This window comes from Caretta caretta, chromosome 2 (assembly GCF_965140235.1).
Source record: "Caretta caretta isolate rCarCar2 chromosome 2, rCarCar1.hap1, whole genome shotgun sequence".
Taxonomy (NCBI): domain Eukaryota; kingdom Metazoa; phylum Chordata; order Testudines; family Cheloniidae; genus Caretta; species Caretta caretta.
In genome coordinates this window covers 175261285-175280047 of record NC_134207.1, presented here as the reverse complement: position 1 = coordinate 175280047, position 18763 = coordinate 175261285, and the positions used below count along the sequence as shown (strand labels likewise).

The 18763-nt window shown below is 42.3% G+C and overlaps 1 protein-coding gene across 4 annotated transcripts in view; it reads right to left on the bottom strand.

Annotated features, from left to right (window-relative positions):
* Positions 1–18763, bottom strand: part of EGFR (epidermal growth factor receptor) — a 244290-nt gene that overhangs the window by 55855 nt on the left and 169672 nt on the right. For all 4 annotated transcript variants that reach the window (XM_075125595.1, XM_048839091.2, XM_048839092.2 and 1 more), the window contains 8 exons: positions 15917–15985; positions 10547–10665; positions 9061–9202; positions 7879–7995; positions 4149–4275; positions 3953–4026; positions 2699–2789; positions 1149–1348 (listed from right to left, as the gene is read on the bottom strand). In XM_075125595.1, coding sequence (XP_074981696.1) covers positions 1149–1348; positions 2699–2789; positions 3953–4026; positions 4149–4275; positions 7879–7995; positions 9061–9202; positions 10547–10665; positions 15917–15985 — 939 coding nt within the window. The remainder of the gene's footprint in view (positions 1–1148; positions 1349–2698; positions 2790–3952; positions 4027–4148; positions 4276–7878; positions 7996–9060; positions 9203–10546; positions 10666–15916; positions 15986–18763) is intronic.

Below are 18763 nucleotides of genomic sequence, written 5' to 3'. Positions count from 1 at the left end.
GTTCTGCATGGCTAATGCTTCAAAATTTTGGGCTCATGAATCTCAGTGAGGCTTTGAGGGTGCTGAGTTGGGGCAGCCTAAGGAAGCAATTTAGTCTATAGTCTCAAGGGTAAACCCCCTCCCTCCCCCCAGGTTGACGTTAGTACAGCATCATCCACAGCCTTTGACAGGCAACAAGTTAAATGTTGGGTCTGACCTTCCTTGCCTCTGCCATGCAAGTGGACAGAAATTGCAACTAACACTCCAGGAGGTCACCATTGAAGCAGACATTCACATCAGCTGCAACACACATGCCTTACTATATTCACAGCATCATACCCATATGCATTCTCAATCACCTCAGGTGAAATCCTGGTCCCATTAGAGTCAGTGGCAAAGCTCTCATTCACTTCAGTGGAGCCAGAATTTCCCCCCTGCCTTCCACAACAAACTCTCTTTCAGTTTCACTATATAACCAAACACAATGAAGACATCCACTTCCTCAGAATCACATTCAAATGCACCACCTCAACTCTTACCTCCCACTTTCTCCTTGAGAAACACCACATTACTGGGGGAGGGATAGCTCAGTGGTTTGAGCATTGGTCTGCTAAACCCACGGTTGTGAGTTCAATCCTTGAGGGGGCCATTTGGGATCTGGGGCAAAAATTGGGGATTGGCCCTGCTTTGAGCAGGGGGTTGGACTAGATGACCTCCTGAGGTCCTTTCCAACCCTGGGATTTTATGATGATTCATTATGAGCTTTGCCACTACACGCAGGTCACTTATCTCAATCTGAGGGTGGAGTTAAGACTGAGTGTTTGAGGAGGATTGTGAGGGACTGGGAGTTGTACTTGGTTATATGTTGGCATTGATGGGAGCAGGCTATGGAGCAGAGGAGTGCTTGGTTATTGTTGTGTTTGGTTGGCAAGACATGTGAATTGAGGTTGAGGGGGATGTGACTATCAGTTTAACTGATGCCTGGAATTTTAGTAATTGTGTTGATAGAAAAGGAGGGTTGAACATCATCAATTGCAGCTTAATAAAGATTTTTGTTTGTGGTAATATACAAGGAGGAAGAAAGGTTTGCTTAAATTACTGGTCACAATCTCTTTTTCTGCACCCCGCAATGGCATTCCAAGAGGGACAAACGGACGGTATTAACTTACTGCATTCATCTTTATTTCTGTTGGATACGATTTTTGTTTTCTGAGTTTCTGTCACAAAGAGTTTATTCCAGTTCATTGTCTCAGCATAGCAGAGGTTCTGGTTTTTCATAATGGCGACATCACCATCACTTATTTCCTTGAGGGAGCGCAATCCCAGAGAGTGTATCTTTAGGTTAACAATGGCAAGAGAATACTGACCACTAAAATGGTGTGGGGCAAAAAGAACAGATGGAAACGGATTACTGAGTACATTTTCTTTTTGAATTTCAAAGACCCATCTGGGTTACTGTACACTGAATGTTTTACAAGGAAATATACTGCTTGGTCCACCAAACTTAATTTGTGTGACATTACAGATGTTTTTATGACATATCTATTGTAAAGGTACTATATTCACATCTGATTTTCTGTAGGGACTGAAAGTTAAGTCCTCTGACACACTGCATCGTGTATGCACTAATACGATATGGAGGTAAAGCTAAAGTTATTATTTTTCACTTGAGTCTGCCATACTACTCAGCATGTTAGTTTAGCACCAAGTACAATGGGGCTTTGATTCATATTAGGACTTTTGGGCACTGCTGTAATTCATTAGTTATATCACAGTTGTGCCTAAAGGTACCAATTGAGATCAGGGCCCTATTGTGTTAGGCACTGTACATGCATTGAATAAGAGAAAAATCGCTGTACCAAAGAGCTAACAATCTACATAAAAGATGGACAAGGAGTGGAAGCAATGAAATATTGGGATTGTCTACATGGTGGGGCAATGTGCTCTCTGGGGCTGTGATTTCTAAAGCCCACTAACGTGTTGAGCATTAATTGGTCCATATAGACCCTGCTGATGCGCACTACTGTTTCAGATAGTACTATGTTAAAGCGTACTAGGAAACCTTTAGCCTGTATCAGCAGGGTCTACCCAGACCAATTAATGTGCAGTTCATTAGTGAGCTTTTGACATCACAGTCCTGTAGAGTGTATTGCCCCAGCGTATAGACAAGCCCATATTATCACCATTTTACAGCTATGGAACTGAAGCCCAAAGGCCCAGATTTTTGGAGTATTTAGGCATTGCTCTGCTCAGTGTTACAGGCCTTACTGACTTAGGAGCCTAAATCTAGTTTTCAAAAAGTGACTTAGGCTCCTAAGTCAGGTAGGTGTTGCAATGTTGAGCAGAGCAACACCCAGATATCTTTAAAAATCTTAGCCAGAGAGATTTTGTGACTTGAGCAAGATCACAGAGGAAGACTGCCTCAGAACCAATAATTGAAGCCATATCTCCCAGGGTCCATTCCGGCACTCTAATCCCAAATCCATCTTTCCTTTCAGATATAAATAGGGACAATGTCTTGACAGTCACTTGGACACATAGGACCAAACTGGTATAAAACGGATATAAAATGGTGCAGTTCCATTGACTTCAATAGGACTACACAAATTTATACCATCAGAGAATTTGGCCCAAGTTTTGCAAAACCTTTTATTATTTAGAGAAACCTGGCTGTAAACACAGTTTATCTCACCCTCATTCTGGCACATGGGTTACTTACTGTTGCTTTGTTCTGCCTCGTATAATCTCCAGATTTTCAAAAGCATAGAGATCTGTGGCATTTTCAGGCCAGGCTTGAATCAACAAAAATCCTGAAACAGGAAAAAAAACAAAACCCCCAAAACCTCAGCAGCTTGAAAATAGGATTTTTATTGTGAATTCCTGTTGAGCTGGGGAAGGCACTTTTATCTTCTTCACATCTTTATGGGACTTGCAAAATGAAAGAATTACATTTTAGGGAGTCTGCAGATATTTTTAATGCTGCTTTGTAAACAGTTTACTTTCAGGTCACCAAGAGGGCTTAACATTGTACAAGTCTAGTGTGTTATTGAGCTGTACATCCTGCAGCACTTAAGAGCAGAAACTCCTGTGGTCTCTCATCAGGAAATGCTGCAGTAAGTGTCCCTGGATTTCACTGAAACATGAGGACATCACTGGAGCTTTCTAGTAGTGGAAGCATTTAGGAAATGGGAAAAAAAATGAGTGGGGAAAAGCACAGCAGAGTTTAACTGCTAAAGACATCGATTTTCCTGCTTGGACATTCAATGGGGAAAGAATTTGGGGAACAGTATTATATAAAAGTTTTCTAAATGTAGTGACAATTACACTTAAAGTAACTGGACATGTTTAAAATGAGAGAAAAAAGGGGAGACCATGGGTCTAATTCAGATTTTACACTGCTTTTACAATGGTGTGAAGTCCTTTGACTTCACCAGAAGTACTCTGTTTTTGTTGGTGTGAGATCAAAATCAGGCCCAGGCGACTCAGTGCATGCATGGATCCAAGGAAAAGGCATTCAGATTCGTGACTCTCATTGGTGCGATGGAAGCAATGGAGTACAATTTCCCAAAGAACCTTTGAAAAGTTTTCCACCAATAGAAATACAGCCATTATTTCAGGGTGGGTTAGCAGTGAGCGCCATTTCCTGTGCATCTGCTTCATCATACTTCTTGGGTATCTGAAAGTGTTCTGGTTTTGCTCTTTAATATGTCTGACAATTCAGCAGAAGGAATGGGTTGGTAAAACCATACACCTTACACCAGATTCTGATCTGAGTTACATGGGTGTAAATCCAGAGTGACTCCACTGACTGCAGGTGAAAGGTGTTACTCTGGATTTATAGTGGCACTAACTCAGATGATTTAGTTTGTTGTGTCTTTCTTAACAAAAACTGTTTTTATTCCTTTTCCCATCTTTGTTTGTGTTTTCTGGGACTACAAGATCAGACAAAATTTTAAGCCAAACATATCGCTACCTGATATTTCTTTTACGGTTTTGAAGATATCCAGTTTCTTTGGGTCCAGTGGTTGTGTTTTGGTGAAGAGATCACTAAAAATCAAAACAGATCATGCAATTTGAAAAAGAACACATTAACTTTAATGGCTGCTTCTGGTAAAAGACCAACTGTGACCCCTTTTCCTCAACCACATACGAATCAGCTGATGACTTACCCTAGAAATGCTACTGGCAGAATGCTGACATCCCCGTTGATCTTGGTACAATTTTTGAAAGAGTCAATGTTTGTAGCATTTATGGAGAGAATCCCTTTCAGTTCACCTATTCCAATCCCATTGCAGACTGTTAAAATGAAAGCACAAAAGCTGCAGGTTTCTTAGGTATTTTAGGAATTAATGCATTTAAGAAAATAAATATCAATGTAACATTCTGGATAGAGTCTATTGTAGCAGTTTTATCTCTAGATCTGTAGCTATAAAATTAATTACAGAAATACCCAAGGTGTGAAAGCTGGCAAGACCTGGTAATAATTTGAGAAAACAGGAGTACACAGGCATTATGGAACTTACACAACAAGGCCCCTTTACACTGCTCTGGTCTTGTAGGTTTAATAATTCAAAAAATAAAATAAATAAATAAATCAGTATTAAGGCCAAAACCAGAGGAGAGAGAAATTAACAGTTATAAGAAAGGGTGATTGTTTGTTTTCAGGTGAGTTTTTTTAAAACGGGTCAGAGGGCCAGATTCTCATCTCACTTATACTACTTTCCCATCAGGATATTTCCTGTGGTTTTAATGGAGTTTCTCCTCATTTACACTGGTGAGAGAGGAGAATCAGGTCCACAGAGTGAATGAAGGGGAGAGATACACGGCACTGGCTGCAGATGTAAAAGCCTTTTGCACCAAGTGGCAGGATTGGGGAAGAGACAGAGAAGATGAGCTGGGAGGAGAGAGACACATAAGATCTACGAGATAGACAGTAGCAAGTGTACTAAGAGGAGCGGGAACTGGATGGGGAACCAATAGGGTTGTGTAAAGATGGGGAGAATGTAGATGTGCTGCTTGGTAGGAGAGGGTAGGCAGTGACATTCTGTACATGATGGGCCTCAACAACTAGGATTTGTGGAGGCTATAGAGCTTGGACTCTTAATAGTCAAGGTGAGAAGAGATGCAAGCACACATGCATATCTTCAGCAGAGGGAAAGTCAAGGCTGTGATGTGAATTACTAATATTGCCTTAAAAGCACATAGAAGATCTGGACGTCATCCTAATAAACGCTGCACAAACCACAAAGCAGTCTGAACTAAGGAGTGATGGTGGTGGTGGTGAACAGACATTTATAATGATAAATATGATGTTGCAGTTGCTGGACATGCTCCTTGCAACACTAGGATATGAGTAGGGCTCCAAGTTCTACTCAAGTGCAAGAGGTTTAGGCAATAGACACTGCCATACTGGATCAGACCCACAGTCCATCTAGTCTACCATCCTCTCTCTGACGGGGGCAAGTGCCAGATGCTTCAGAAGAAGGTACAAGAACTTTGCAATAGGCAGATGTGGGATAATCTGCTCCCAAGATAGGTCTCATCTTTGTTTATATATTCAATGTCCTTTCTGTGAAAATAATAATAATAAAAAATTATTGTATGGGGCCTCTTACACTTGACATAGCTTAGGGCTTCCAGAACGTCAGAATCCGGCCCTGCAAGTTTGTTCAGTCCAGGATCTAGTGTAAGCCCATAAAGGTGCATGCACACTTCTCCAAACACACCTGTTTTTGTGTTACTCCCAGGGCCGGATTCTGACATTCTGGAGGCCCTAAGCTATGTCAAGTGTAAGAGGCCCCATATAATAATTTTTTTTTATTATTATTTTCACAGAAAGGACATTGAATATATAAACATGAAAGCTTTATATTTGCATATATACAAAGGCGAAGCTGTAAAAATAGAATAATCTAACTGAATCACATCTTGCATTATGCCCGTTTGCATTACAAAATAGTTTCAAATTAATATATTTTGTCTATGATTTCTTAATTAGTAGATATGAAAACTTTATATCTACAGCAACATAAAAGCAGTTACACTTACACAGACCAGCTTACTTAATCGAAGCAGTATAACCTGCAGTATGTCTGTTTGCACATCACATTAATTTTAACACTGAAATTTAAAACATTTTCTTTCGTGATTTTTGGAGAGCAAACTCATTGATGATGTTCTCAAATGATAAGCTACGGAGTTTGTCACTTCCTATGCACAGACTGCTTAGGGCAGATAGCTTTTCTTGAAGCATTTACTAGGCAGACATCTCTCTTTGTGTTAGCTTCTCTATCCTCTGTCTCTCCCAAGACCATTAATTAATCTTGAGTAAACACCTCGGCCACACTGCTATATGTGAGAAAGAGAAAAAGAATTTACCAGAAAAAAGACTGGTAATCTCTAGACAGGCATTGAGAAAGTGAGAAAAGCTAGTCTATATTCAAACAAATATAATGAATATTATAGGCTTTAATAGCCTATAAATCATATGCATATAGTTTGAAATAACTTGCTCACCAAGTACTCAGAATATTTTGATATATATGTATATCTTCCTTCCTCTCAAAACCCTCTATTTATCCTTTTGTCTGCACGCTGATATTTACTGTGAAGGTTCCTGAAACTGACGGAGGGAAGCCAACACAAATTTATCCTCCTCAAGATCCACTCAACCCAGGTCCACAAGACAATCACCGCAAACTCAATCATGTGAAACATGGATAGCGCATGAAGCAGAAAGCGGCGTGCGCACTAAAATACACAATTGTACGTATGTACAGATCAAAAGAAGAACGAACCCACTAACACTTAAGAAAAACAAGAGCGAAGGCACTATACGACTGAGCGTGCTGGACCGTAAACAAAAGATGGTGGCCTTCCGGCTATTACCAGCCAAGTTGGACGCTGTACATGACGTCACTCCTAGGATGAGACCCATACAAGTATGAGCTTGGTAGGATTGCTTCGTGACACTGCTGTCTCAGACCTCAAATTTTTCTTGATTTTATTACAGTGAGATTTATTTAAATATGAAGGCATGGTCAGAATTTTACCAGTAGCAGCTCGCCAACAAAGCGTTGCCTTAGGACGGGGTTCTCCACCTTTTTGTCTCTGAGGCACCTCTCAACATGCTCTAAAAACTCCAGGGCCCAGCGGGGGTGGGGGGCCTCAGGGAAGGGGCCTTGGGCATAGGCATAGTTTGACTTCTATTTCGGGGGAGCAGGGGTCAGCGGGGCTCAAGCCAGCTCTGCATGGCAGGGTCCAGGGAGGTATCACAACCTCCACCCCGACTCACCTCAGTTGGCCACCTAGCCTGTCTGGTTTGGGGAAGGGAGATGCAACCAAATTTATAACTCAAAGTTAGGGCTTAGCTCAAAAAGTTTGAAAACAGCTTAGGGTGCAGGGAGGGGGATAGCTGGGGCTGTGTACACACAGGGGGTGGCTGTGGGTGCAGGAGGGGGTGGCTAGGGGCTGTGTGCGGACAGGGGGTAGCTCAGGGTGCAGGGAGAGGGGTAGTTGGGGCTGTGTGCAGGCAGATGGGTAGCTCGGGGTGCAGGGAGGGTGTAGCTCAGGATGTAGGGAGAGGGGTATTAGGGACTGTGTGCTGGGAGGACGACCCTGCGGTCCCTGTTCCCGGAAGGGTCTGATAGCGACAGAGCCGGGTCTCCCCACCCCGGGGGCTCTTACGGCTGCCTCTGCGGGAGCAAAGGGGACCAGGAGCTGAGGAGCAGGTTGAAGCTGCTAAACTACTTGCTTAGGCCTCCATATTATTAGATATTTATATTGCAGTAGCACCCTGAGGCTCTAATTAGGATCAGGGTCCCATTTGGTTGGATGCTTTGTCGTCAAGTAAATTCTCCTCACACTAAAAATATTAATATCTTGCCGCACTTTCCGTACCTTTGCTACACACCCCGTCACATTTTTTACATTTCCGAACACCGTTTTCTTCCACTTCATAGGTATCGACATTACACGAGCGAACACAGGAGCCATGGTCTGTCACCACGTAGTTATCTGCAAAGACAGGAAGGGAAATGCAATATGGGCAATGAAACAAAGGAGAGATGCTTTGGGATTTGTATTTATGCTGTAAACAGGCATTTAACTGATCAAAAGTTAAAAGGTATTTCAGCATTTTGTAATAGAGAAGGGGTGAATTAAAACACACATTAGCGTACTTAGAAGTTGCTACGTTCAAAGCACTAACCAACCAAATTACAGACATTAACAAATTATCCCGGAGGGGTGGGGTGGATGACTATTATTATCATCATCATATTATTATTTGAGACAGTAAGTTGGCCTTTCTTAAAGCCAACTAGCGAATCAGTAGCATAATCAGGAATAGAGCTCAACACCTCCTGATTCCCAACCCCATCCTCAGTCTTTATAATATAACACCATCTTTATAATAGGCTATGGTGACCTTTAGATACAGGCCCTAATTCTGTGACTTGGGTCCTTCTCTACCTTTAAATAAATGTTTTTAAAAGACCATGGACAGAGAATAGAGAGAAAAAACAAAACACAACACACATGGCAATGAATACAGGAGCTAAGAAGAACTCGTATGCTTTGTGATGTGATACCCTAGGTGTTAAAAACAGATTTCTGTAAACCCCACTAAGAATCAGCCCCACTTTATTTATGGGCTTGCCCCCGTGCCATTGAAGTTATTGGGAGTTTTGCCACTGACTTCAGTGGGAACGTGATCAGGTCTTATGAGAGAGTTTGATGGATTTTATAAAGTGTTTCTTTTTGGCATTCACCAGTAAAGACTAAGCTAAAATCTTCAAAATTTAAACAAAAACAGCCCTGAAAAACCAATAAAAATAACTGATAAAATACAAATGGCTTAAAATTTTTGTATCAGCTACATCTCATTTCTGATGTTCTGCTGCTGGTTTCCATAGCAAAAGCAGCTAAGGAGAGTGAGGAAATTCCTTGGTCTAAAAGGGGGCTACTAAGTTGAGGGGGCCTGAATTGGGTGGGAGAGAACCGATATCAACCTCTGCCCACCACGTCCTTCACCCTCTATCTTCCCTGGTCTGACCAGATTGCAAGCTTAAGTGAGCTTACGTGGACATTCTTTCACGCAAGTGGCTCCAAAGCTATATTTTCCATCTGGATTGACATCCATCTGATAGGTGGTCGGGTTGTACAGCACTAATGGTGGACAAGTATCCTTGCACGTTGCTTCATCCCGAAACTTGCGGCATGCCTGCCATTGAAGAATGTGACAAAGTAAACTACAGTCTATTTTTATAGCAAAAGGGAAGATACAATAAACGTATAATTCCTGTTTTATAAGGCTGCTACTGCCAGATCTACCAGGTTCTTAGCACTAACTGAGGCACGGAGCACTTTCCAGTATTGGGCTCTTGTGCCATTGAGGTGAGAGAGTGCAAGGGCGAAGGGCAATTGTATCTGACATTTACAAAAATAGCGTATGAGGGTTCTTAATCTTAACGGACTCATGCAAATAACTTCTACATTACCAAGTCCTTATGAACCCAGGCTCCAACACTGGACCAGACCCCTGAGAGGTAGACCCTTCTACTTGTATGGCGTGCCCATGAGTTCCACCTAGAAACAGGGCTCTGCCTGCATGTATTGGATAGTAAGAACAAAGCTAAGAAATCAGAAACCAGATCAAGATAAATGGCTGTTTTCTTTATTGGCAACTTTTTAATAACATTAATGAAATAAGTCCCTGCAGTCAATTACTGACCTGGACAGTTAAATATTAAAGTAATGCCATTAGGCTTGGCTACAGGCGATGAGCAATTTAATGGGCATTTATGAAGTGCAAGTCATTTCTACAAGGCTAACTCTACATTCAAGTTGACAATCTTTCTTCCTCCCTTGGTTCTTCCCTAGGATTTCTGAGGAGAGAGAACTAATGTTTCCTTCCATGAATCAATAAGAACATAATTAATGTGATTTGTTTACATCTTTAATGGACACACAAATATATCCGAAGAAACAAAGATAAACTGGACCGTTTCCATAGAAGTTGCTTGAATTCCACTTAATTTAGAGTTAAGCCCAAACTCAATGGAATCCCTTGTTTTAAAAGGGGGACAGGTTCACAAAACAGATCAACGGAAACACTGCAACAGTTTAAAAAAAAACCAACCAAACAACTAATGTAAACAGGTTTTTCTGGATTCCATCCCCTTGAGTCCTGTGAACCCTAGCACAGTTGTTCTAGTAAATGAAAGACAGAAAAAGGAAATTGCATAATCTATTCTCATGGTCTAAACTAAATGAAACGCACAAAGGGTATTAAAAATGATGAAAAGTAAGTTTCATTTTAAAATTCTTTGTTTTAAAATTCTAAGCTGTTGCTAAGTATAAGAAATACATGGGCCAGATCACCAGCTGGTATAGACTGGCTATACTGATTTACATGGATGGAGAATCTGTCCCATACATATTTTAATAAGACAGCTGGTGCTCAGCGTCACTTTCAAGGCTCCTAAGATAAAAAAAAAGTTACAGTGCATTCAGCCCAAAGCTTGGCTGCTGCTGCTGAACTTTAACCATGTTGCTGTAGTATTACCAGGCAGTCACTCTCACGAGGTCCTGTACACCCAGCAGCACACTGGTTATGACAACAGTCACTGGGCACCCTTCCTCTGCATCGGCCTGAACATTGCTGGGCACAGATGACTTTTGTTACTGAAAGACAGGAAAAAAAAAAATTAAAATGCATATTTGCTAAACCAAGATTGACAAGTAAGGAGAAAACTCCAAATAAAGAACATCTGGGTAAAGCCTGTCATGAGACACCGGTTTCCACTCTCATCATCAAGTGAAATTTGTGGGATGGAGAGGCCAGAAGGGAGTTTGAGCTTTTCCTCACCAGCATATTAGAGCCAAATTCAAATCTCAATTACGCTGCAGTAAGGCATCAATTCTGCAAGGCACTAAGCATTCTGGCCCTGATCCAGAAAAGCACAGTTAAGGATAGGCTTACATGCTTTGTGGGAAAGGGGCCATTGCTCAGCACCTTGCTAAATCAGGAATAACTTCACTGGCATCAGTGGAGTCACTCCCAATTTACAATGGCATAAGACAGCAGAATTTGACCTTTGTATCTAATAGTTTTACTGAGATAAAAATATCAGTTGGTGCAACCTTTGAGATATCAGCTTGCTGGGAAGACCAGCTTTATATTAACAGGTTAAAGTACATACTCTGTGTGTCATTAAGGTTCCTGTTAAGTCAGGGGTGGGCAATAATTTTCACAGGGGGGACACCCCATGAATTTTGGTAAGTCGTCATGGGCCACACGTTTCTACTATATTAATGGAGGGATGCGGGATCTGGGAGGGAGTGTGGGTGCAGGAGGAAGCTCTTGGCTGGTCCACAATGTTGGGGTGCAGGACAGGGTGAGGAGTGTGGACTCTGGGAGGGAGTTTGGGTGCAGGAGAGGGTTCTGACCAGGGGAAGGCGCTTACCACAGGCGACTCCTGGCCAGTGATGCAGCAGGGCTCAGGCAGGCTGCCTGCATGCTGTGGTCCCACACCGCTCCCGGAAGCAGCTGCGGCTGGCTGCTGCTGGCACATCTCTGTGTGCCCCTTGGTGGGGAGGGGGACAGCAGGTCTCTGTGCACTGCCTGCGCCCACAAGCACCGCCCCCGCAGCTCCCATTGGCCGGTTTCCGTGAGGATGGTGCTTGGGCTGGGGGCAGCATGTGGAGCACAGAGATTTGCCAGCAGCAGCTAGCCACTTCCAGAAGCAGCGTGGGGCCATGGTAGGCAGGCAGCTTGTCTGAGACCTGCTGTGCCATGGGACTTTTAGTGGCCTGGACTCGGAGAGCGTGAGGGGGCCAGACAGAAATGTTAGACAGGCTGAATCCAGCCTGCGAGCCGTATTTTGCCAACCTCTGTGTTAAGTATACTAAACACATTCCTGACGTTGGCAGAGGAACCCTTCTCCCGCAAATTATTTCATATGCCTTCTACACTATTTTTTTAAACTTCAATACTTGGACTAAGTTTTCCTCTCTGTTGTTATGCAACTCTCATCGGGTTTGAGCCAATATAAGCGAGAGGAAAATTTTGGACAAGAAGCTGTTTCTAATACCAAAGTAAATCACCTGCAACAATTTTTTAGTATCAAAATCATCCTGACTAGAATAATGGGGAAAAAAATATATCAATCATTGACTAATGTGGGTTTGCACCACTGCCCTGGGCAGGACAGAACCAGGAGAGAACCAGAACTGGGCAGGACAGAACCAGAACCACTCAACTATGTATCCTTCATGGCTAATTGATTTTCCTTAGATTCAACAGGGAGGTGCTTTTTAAGCAGGAGGATTTGATTCCTAACCCACTGAGTGGTGGTTACTGTGTACAGCAGGGGTTCTCAATTTTTTTCTTTCTGAGGCCCATCCCAACATGCTTTAAAAACGCCACAGCCCACCTGTGTCATGACAATTGGTATTCTGCATGTAAAAGCCAGGGCTGGAGTTAGGGGATAGCAAGCAGGGCAATTGCCTGGGGCCTCATGCTGCAAGGGCCTCCGCAGAGCTACATTGCTCAGGCTTCAGCTTCAGCCTTGGGTGGCGGGGCTCAGGGTCCAGGCTTCAGCCCCAGGTGGCAGGGCTTTGGCTTTCTGCCATGGGCCCCAGTGAGTCTAATGCTGGCCCTGCTTGGCGGCCCCCCTGAAACCTGCTCGTGCCCCCTGAGGAGGCCTTGGACCCCTGGTGGAGAACGACTGGTGTACAGCATGGTGTCAGCCATGAAGTTCCCTAATGGGCACAGAGAAGTTAAAATATTTTAAAAATTCTTGTAACTCAGAAATAGTCACTGTCATAAATATAAAGGGAAGGGTAAACCCCTTTGAAATCCCTCCTGGCCAGGGGAAAGCTCCTCTCACCTGTAAAGGGTTAAGAAGCTAAAGGTAACCTCGCTGGCACCTGACCAAAATGACCAATGAGGAGACAAGATACTTTCAAAAGCTGGGAGGAGGGAGAGAAACAAAGGGTCTGTGTCTGTCTGTATGCTGGTTTCTGCCAGGGATAGACCAGGAATGGAGTCTTAGAACTTTTAGTAAGTAATCTAGCTAGGTATGTGTTAGATTATGATTTCTTTAAATGGCTGAGAAAAGAATTGTGCTGAATAGAATAACTATTTCTGTCTGTGTATCTTTTTTGTAACTTAAGGTTTTGCCTAGAGGGGTTCTCTATGTTTTGGAATCTAATTACCCTGTAAGATATCTACCATCCTGATTTTACAGGGGGGATTTCTTTATTTCTATTTACTTCTATTTTTTATTAAAAGTCTTCTTGTAAAAACTGAATGCTTTTTCATTGTTCTCAGATCCAAGGGTTTGGGTCTGTGGTCACCTATGCAAATTGGTGAGGCTTTTTATCCAACATTTCCCAGGAGAGGGGGGGTGCAAGTGTTGGGAGGATTGTTCATTGTTCTTAAGATCCAAGGGTCTGGGTCTGTAGTCACCTAGGCAAATTGGTGAGGCTTTTTACCAAACCTTGTCCAGGAAGTGGGGTGCAAGGTTTTGGGAAGTATTTTGGGGGGAAAGACGCGTCCAAACAGCTCTTCCCCAGTAACCAGTATTAGTTTGGTGGTGGTAGCGGCCATTCCAAGGATAACGGGTGTAATATTTTGTACCTTGGGGAAGTTTTGACCTAAGCTGGTAAAGATAAGCTTAGGAGGTTTTTCATGCAGGTCCCCACATCTGTACCCTAGAGTTCAGAGTGGGGGAGGAACCTTGACAGTCACACTGCAGTTCAATCACAGTTAACACTTATGACAGGTTTCAGAGGAACAGCCGTGTTAGTCTGTATTTGCAAAAAGAAAAGGAGTACTTGTGGCACCTTAGAGACTAACCAATTTATTTGAGCATGAGCTTTCGTGAGCTACAGCTCACTTCATCCGAGAATGGTACTCTGCTACAGGGTAATCAACCAGTATAGGCTTGTTTCTTTCCTCTTCTATTTTTTTGTTTTATTATTATTTACTTTTTCTTTCTGTTAAACTTTTGCACCTAAGCTTTATTATTTTGTGATCTCATATTTGTAACCAAATACTACATTTTCAAGGAAACATTATCTCCAAAATACACATAATTGGTCTAGCAGCAACTCCTCCACACAACCAGAACAGTGAGATAAAAGACACATTGTTTTACAACAGAGTTTTCATATCATTTTCGTAAGCATCAGCAGGGGTGTAAAACGGCTCATCATTCTGAGAACAATTGACAAAAGCGTCCCACTGGAAGTATATCATAGCAAATGTTTATATTTTGTGCAGTACATTCCACATATGTTCAAGGATGGAAAGAAATATAACATAAAGATGTCCCACCTATGGGATGAATTTCTCATTGGCCAGATTCATAAACAGCTTAACAAAATGAGTGTTAATTGCTAAATAAACCCCATCCTGGAAACACATATGTACATGCTTAACTTTATGCCCATACATAAATGTTTGCAGGATTAGGATCTCAATTTCTTAAGCCTAAAGCTTAGTATTACCTCTGGACACCATGTTAACAGTGGACATGATCCTGCAAGTACTTTGCACGTAGAACCACTATTTACATCAATGTGTATAGAGTAACTGCAGAATTAGTCCCACAATATCCAGTATAGGGTGTTTTATGAGCAGCTGTGAAGGACTGACTATGGCTGAAAAGTTTTGAAACTGATGAAAAATAGAGGGTGGGGGAGAAAGAGAGGAACATTGGAGTGATTTTTTTCAACCTGCTCTTGAAGCTATGTAGATCTGGCCTGATACCTGAATTGTGAGCAAGATGCTCAGATTTAAATACATTTGTAGGGCTGGATTCTGCTGTCACTTTTAAATCAGAAGTACTGAACTCAGTGGAATTATGCTAGTGTAAAGCTGGTACGAGAAAAGAACAAGAACCCATAGCATTTCCCTGCATGCAGACTACACATTATAAAGCAGTGAAATAATAAACTATCAAAAGAAACAAAAAGTATTCAAAGTACATTCCCCATCAGTCATCATATACTGAAAAGTAAAATCCTCACAAGACCTTTAAGTGTCTCTAAACATCTTGTGTTTCTTGTTCTCTTGATGCCCAGGGTAAGCATCCAAAATGCAAAATTACAGGGTAAAGCGTGTTCAGCCTATGAGTGACTGGAGTGCCTAAGGATTCCGAAGTGCTCTATAAATAATTAGGACACCTCTCCTGTGCTGTGAATCCCCTGGGCCCTGCACCCTTTAAAGGCCATCACTTCATTTTCTGAGTGGTCAGGACTTGCTTTATATGCCTGCAGCATATATCTGGTATTCAGGTTGGAAGGAATTCTACAAAGGGGATTTAAAAAAAACAAAAACAAAAAAACCCCACCACCAGTAGTGGTGAGTTATTCCCATTCTCAGCCTAAAAAATTCTGTAAGAGTTTGTATGTTAATACACAGTCATTCTACTTGAAACAAAAGATGTGGAGAAAATTCACATTACAGCTTCTAAAACTGAAAGTGTCACACAAAGGCTGAGCATTCATGGAGAAATCTTGGTCCATTCCAAATTATTCTGGGGTTTCTGTGCTGTTCACCAGGCCTCCTTTCTCTCCACAAATGTGTCCACTCAGTGAGGAGCTGCAATGGCTTTTGTTTGCCTTTTTTTTGTTTGCTATACAAGAAGAGGGGGGGGCGTTCATATGCAAAAACACAGTGCAAGTTACCACCGCAAGGATCATCATTAACTATCACTCAGAGACCTGACTGATTGCTAGGGGAGCAAGCACCCAGGTCCACAGTGTGCTTATGGGTCCTCAGGGCAGTGGAGGGGAGCACAGTGTTCTCTGTAAAACACTTGTCATCACATCAGGATGTGACAGGGACAGTATTCAGTGAATAATAAACAAACAAATACCTAAGGGCATACAGTCAAGGATATTTTAAATTAATCTGTGGACTTACATGTCTGGCAGTTCTCTATGCCGGCACCCCAACAGTGGTCTTCTGTACAATTTGCATGACACTTAGAACCTAAAATGTAAATGTTAAATTGATAGGAAAACCTTTATGATGTAACAGACAATTGTTAGATAACACACCAAGGCTGTTAGGAGCTGAATCTTAGTCTTTAAGTCACAACATATCCCCCACATGCCTGTTACTAGAGCTACAGGAGAGCTTCTGTGCCACACACTGAATGATGAGGATAAAAATAAACATGAAATAGCCATTCAGTAAGCACTGTCCACCCTGTGTACTGAATGAGGCAGGGGTCCTGTGGAAAAAACAGTATATGATCCTGTAATTAATTGCATCTTAATGCATATGCATATATGGGTAGAGGGGCAGCAGGAAGGGTGGAGCACGAGGGAGATGGAGCAACATCTTAAGTCTAGCATTTCCTAATGTTTGATTGCTTGACTTTACCACTGTAACTTTCTTCTAGCGTACTCTTCTTGTATGTGATACCCTACGTTTTTAAAGAAGCAAATTGAAAAACCAGAAATTCTATCATATGGAACCAGATTGACCCCAGCATAGGACATTGGCAGGGCTGGGATATTCAATCCAGAGCAGATACCTCTCTATTGCTTGAGCTAATGGTGTAATGGTACTAGTAGGCAGTTATCCAATTGGATCAGCCACTAGAGAAAGAGGAGACACATACTTTGCCAGTGGATTTCATAACTATTTTGCTGACAGCAGAGAAATGTTGAGACTGGATTCTATTCCAGGCTTTGGAGGGGAGTGTAATTTACTGGTTACAAACCCTTCTTTCCCTGTCCCCACCTGCCTGTCTGTCCTTCTCTGCTCCTCTCCATCCCCAGCTCCTAACTTTGTCCCTTTCTGTTCATATCCACTCTCTCCAACTTCTGTCCCTCTCCACACCACCAGCTCCTGTATCAGTCTCCCTCTATTCTTATTCTCCCTGGTCCTCTGTGCCTGTTCTGCCTGCTTTTGGTTTCAGTGCTAGGCACCATAGTGGCTCACAGCACCGGAGAGAAGCACTTGAAAGGAAACTTCTGCTTAGCCCCTGAAGCTCTAGGCTGGAGAATACTCAGGGCTCATCTACACTTACAGTGCTGTAGTGCTTAGCGAAGACACTACCTATGCCGACAGGAGAGCTTCTCCCTAGAATACTGACAGACCAGCTCAGGTCAGAGACATAGGCCAATTCACTTGTGTGTGAATATCAAAGGAGTTAAATGTATTAGTATATATTCAGGCCAATTCACTTGTGCTTTAATGGAGATCAAAGGAGATGTTAACTGCATTGCTTTTGCCTATCTATATCCTGTTTACTATTACATTAAGCATGCCCTATAATTAAATAGATCAAAGTGTGTGTTAATGTAAGAGCGTAGTCAGGTGTTAGAACTTCATGAAAACTAATGGAATGTTACTTGTACTGTTTTCACTTATCTATTCCTATTATAATGTAATGGCAGGCATTTACATTGTGTATATCCCTGTAACTAAATAACTCATCAAATGCAAATGAAGAGGAGTGCTAAATTCAAAGCAACCGACCATTGTGTGGGTTCAGATACTTGTCAGATTGTTGTCTGTGAAAAGACGCTATCAGTACTGATTCAAAGGATCTTTCTAGACTGTTTGGATTCTAACAGGGCAGAATAACTGAATGAGTAGACGGAGACCTCCAGAATTATTCTGGGTAGCCCTGGAAAAGGCTTTTGGGAAACTGCCAGATTACTACATTTCTGCTATCGTTTTGGACTTACAAACTTGGACTCACCTGTTATTATATTTTACCTGCTTTAACCTCCCAATAACTCTTTTTTCTTAGCTAATAAACCTATAGTTAGTTTACTATAGAATTGGCTGCCAGCAATGTCTTTGGTGTAAGATCCAGCGTACCAACTGATCTGGGAGTAAGTGGCCATTTGGGACTGGGAGAAACCTGATGGGGTGTGATTTTTGGTTTATGTGACCATCATCACTAAGTTCAGTTTGTCTGGGTGACAAGATAGGCTGGAGAGGCTAAGCCGACTGCCTGTGACTCCATGGTAAGACTGGTATAGTGATCCAAGAGTTCACACTTGTTATTGGCTTGGTGAAATCTAATAACAGAATATACCATCAGTCTGGGGTGTCTGCCCTTGTTTTCTGACAGTCTGCCCTGAGACAGGCACTCACACTTGTGAACCACTCCAGACAGCGTGACACTCCTATCACTGTAGGTACTCCACCTCTCTGAGAGGCGGTAGCTGTGTTGACAGGAGAAGCTCTCCCAGAGCTGTCTACACCTGGAGTTTGGTCAATATAAATGCGTCACTCAGGGGTGTGGATTTTCTGCACCCTGGAGAAACCGTTTTACTCACATAAGTTTGTACTGTAGACCAGGGCTCAGTTATTTTATGGGGATGGCACATGCACAGCCTGGTTGGCACACAGGAGTTGTAAGGAGAGCATGTCCAATACAGAGAATATGGCTGTCATACTATATCAAGCCTCTTCTGAGCATGTGTGAACTGTGATTTTTCAGAGGCTTATAAATAACTTGGCTAAATGTGGATGAAAGTTCAGAGGGATGGCAAAAGGCACATTCCTGACACCAGGGCAATGCCCCACCCCCTGACAAATTTCAAATGCCTGCTCCAAAGCATGGAGTTTCTCAACAAAATGGTTGAAAGAATTATTTTAACACAAGCAAAATTACTTATTTTCTCCTAATCATATTCTCAGAAGTAGCTCAACCTTTTAATCTGAAACTTTTCAGCCACATGTATATGTTACTGGACTATTACTTCAGTTAAGAATGCTGTATATAATGCTGAATTAACAAAG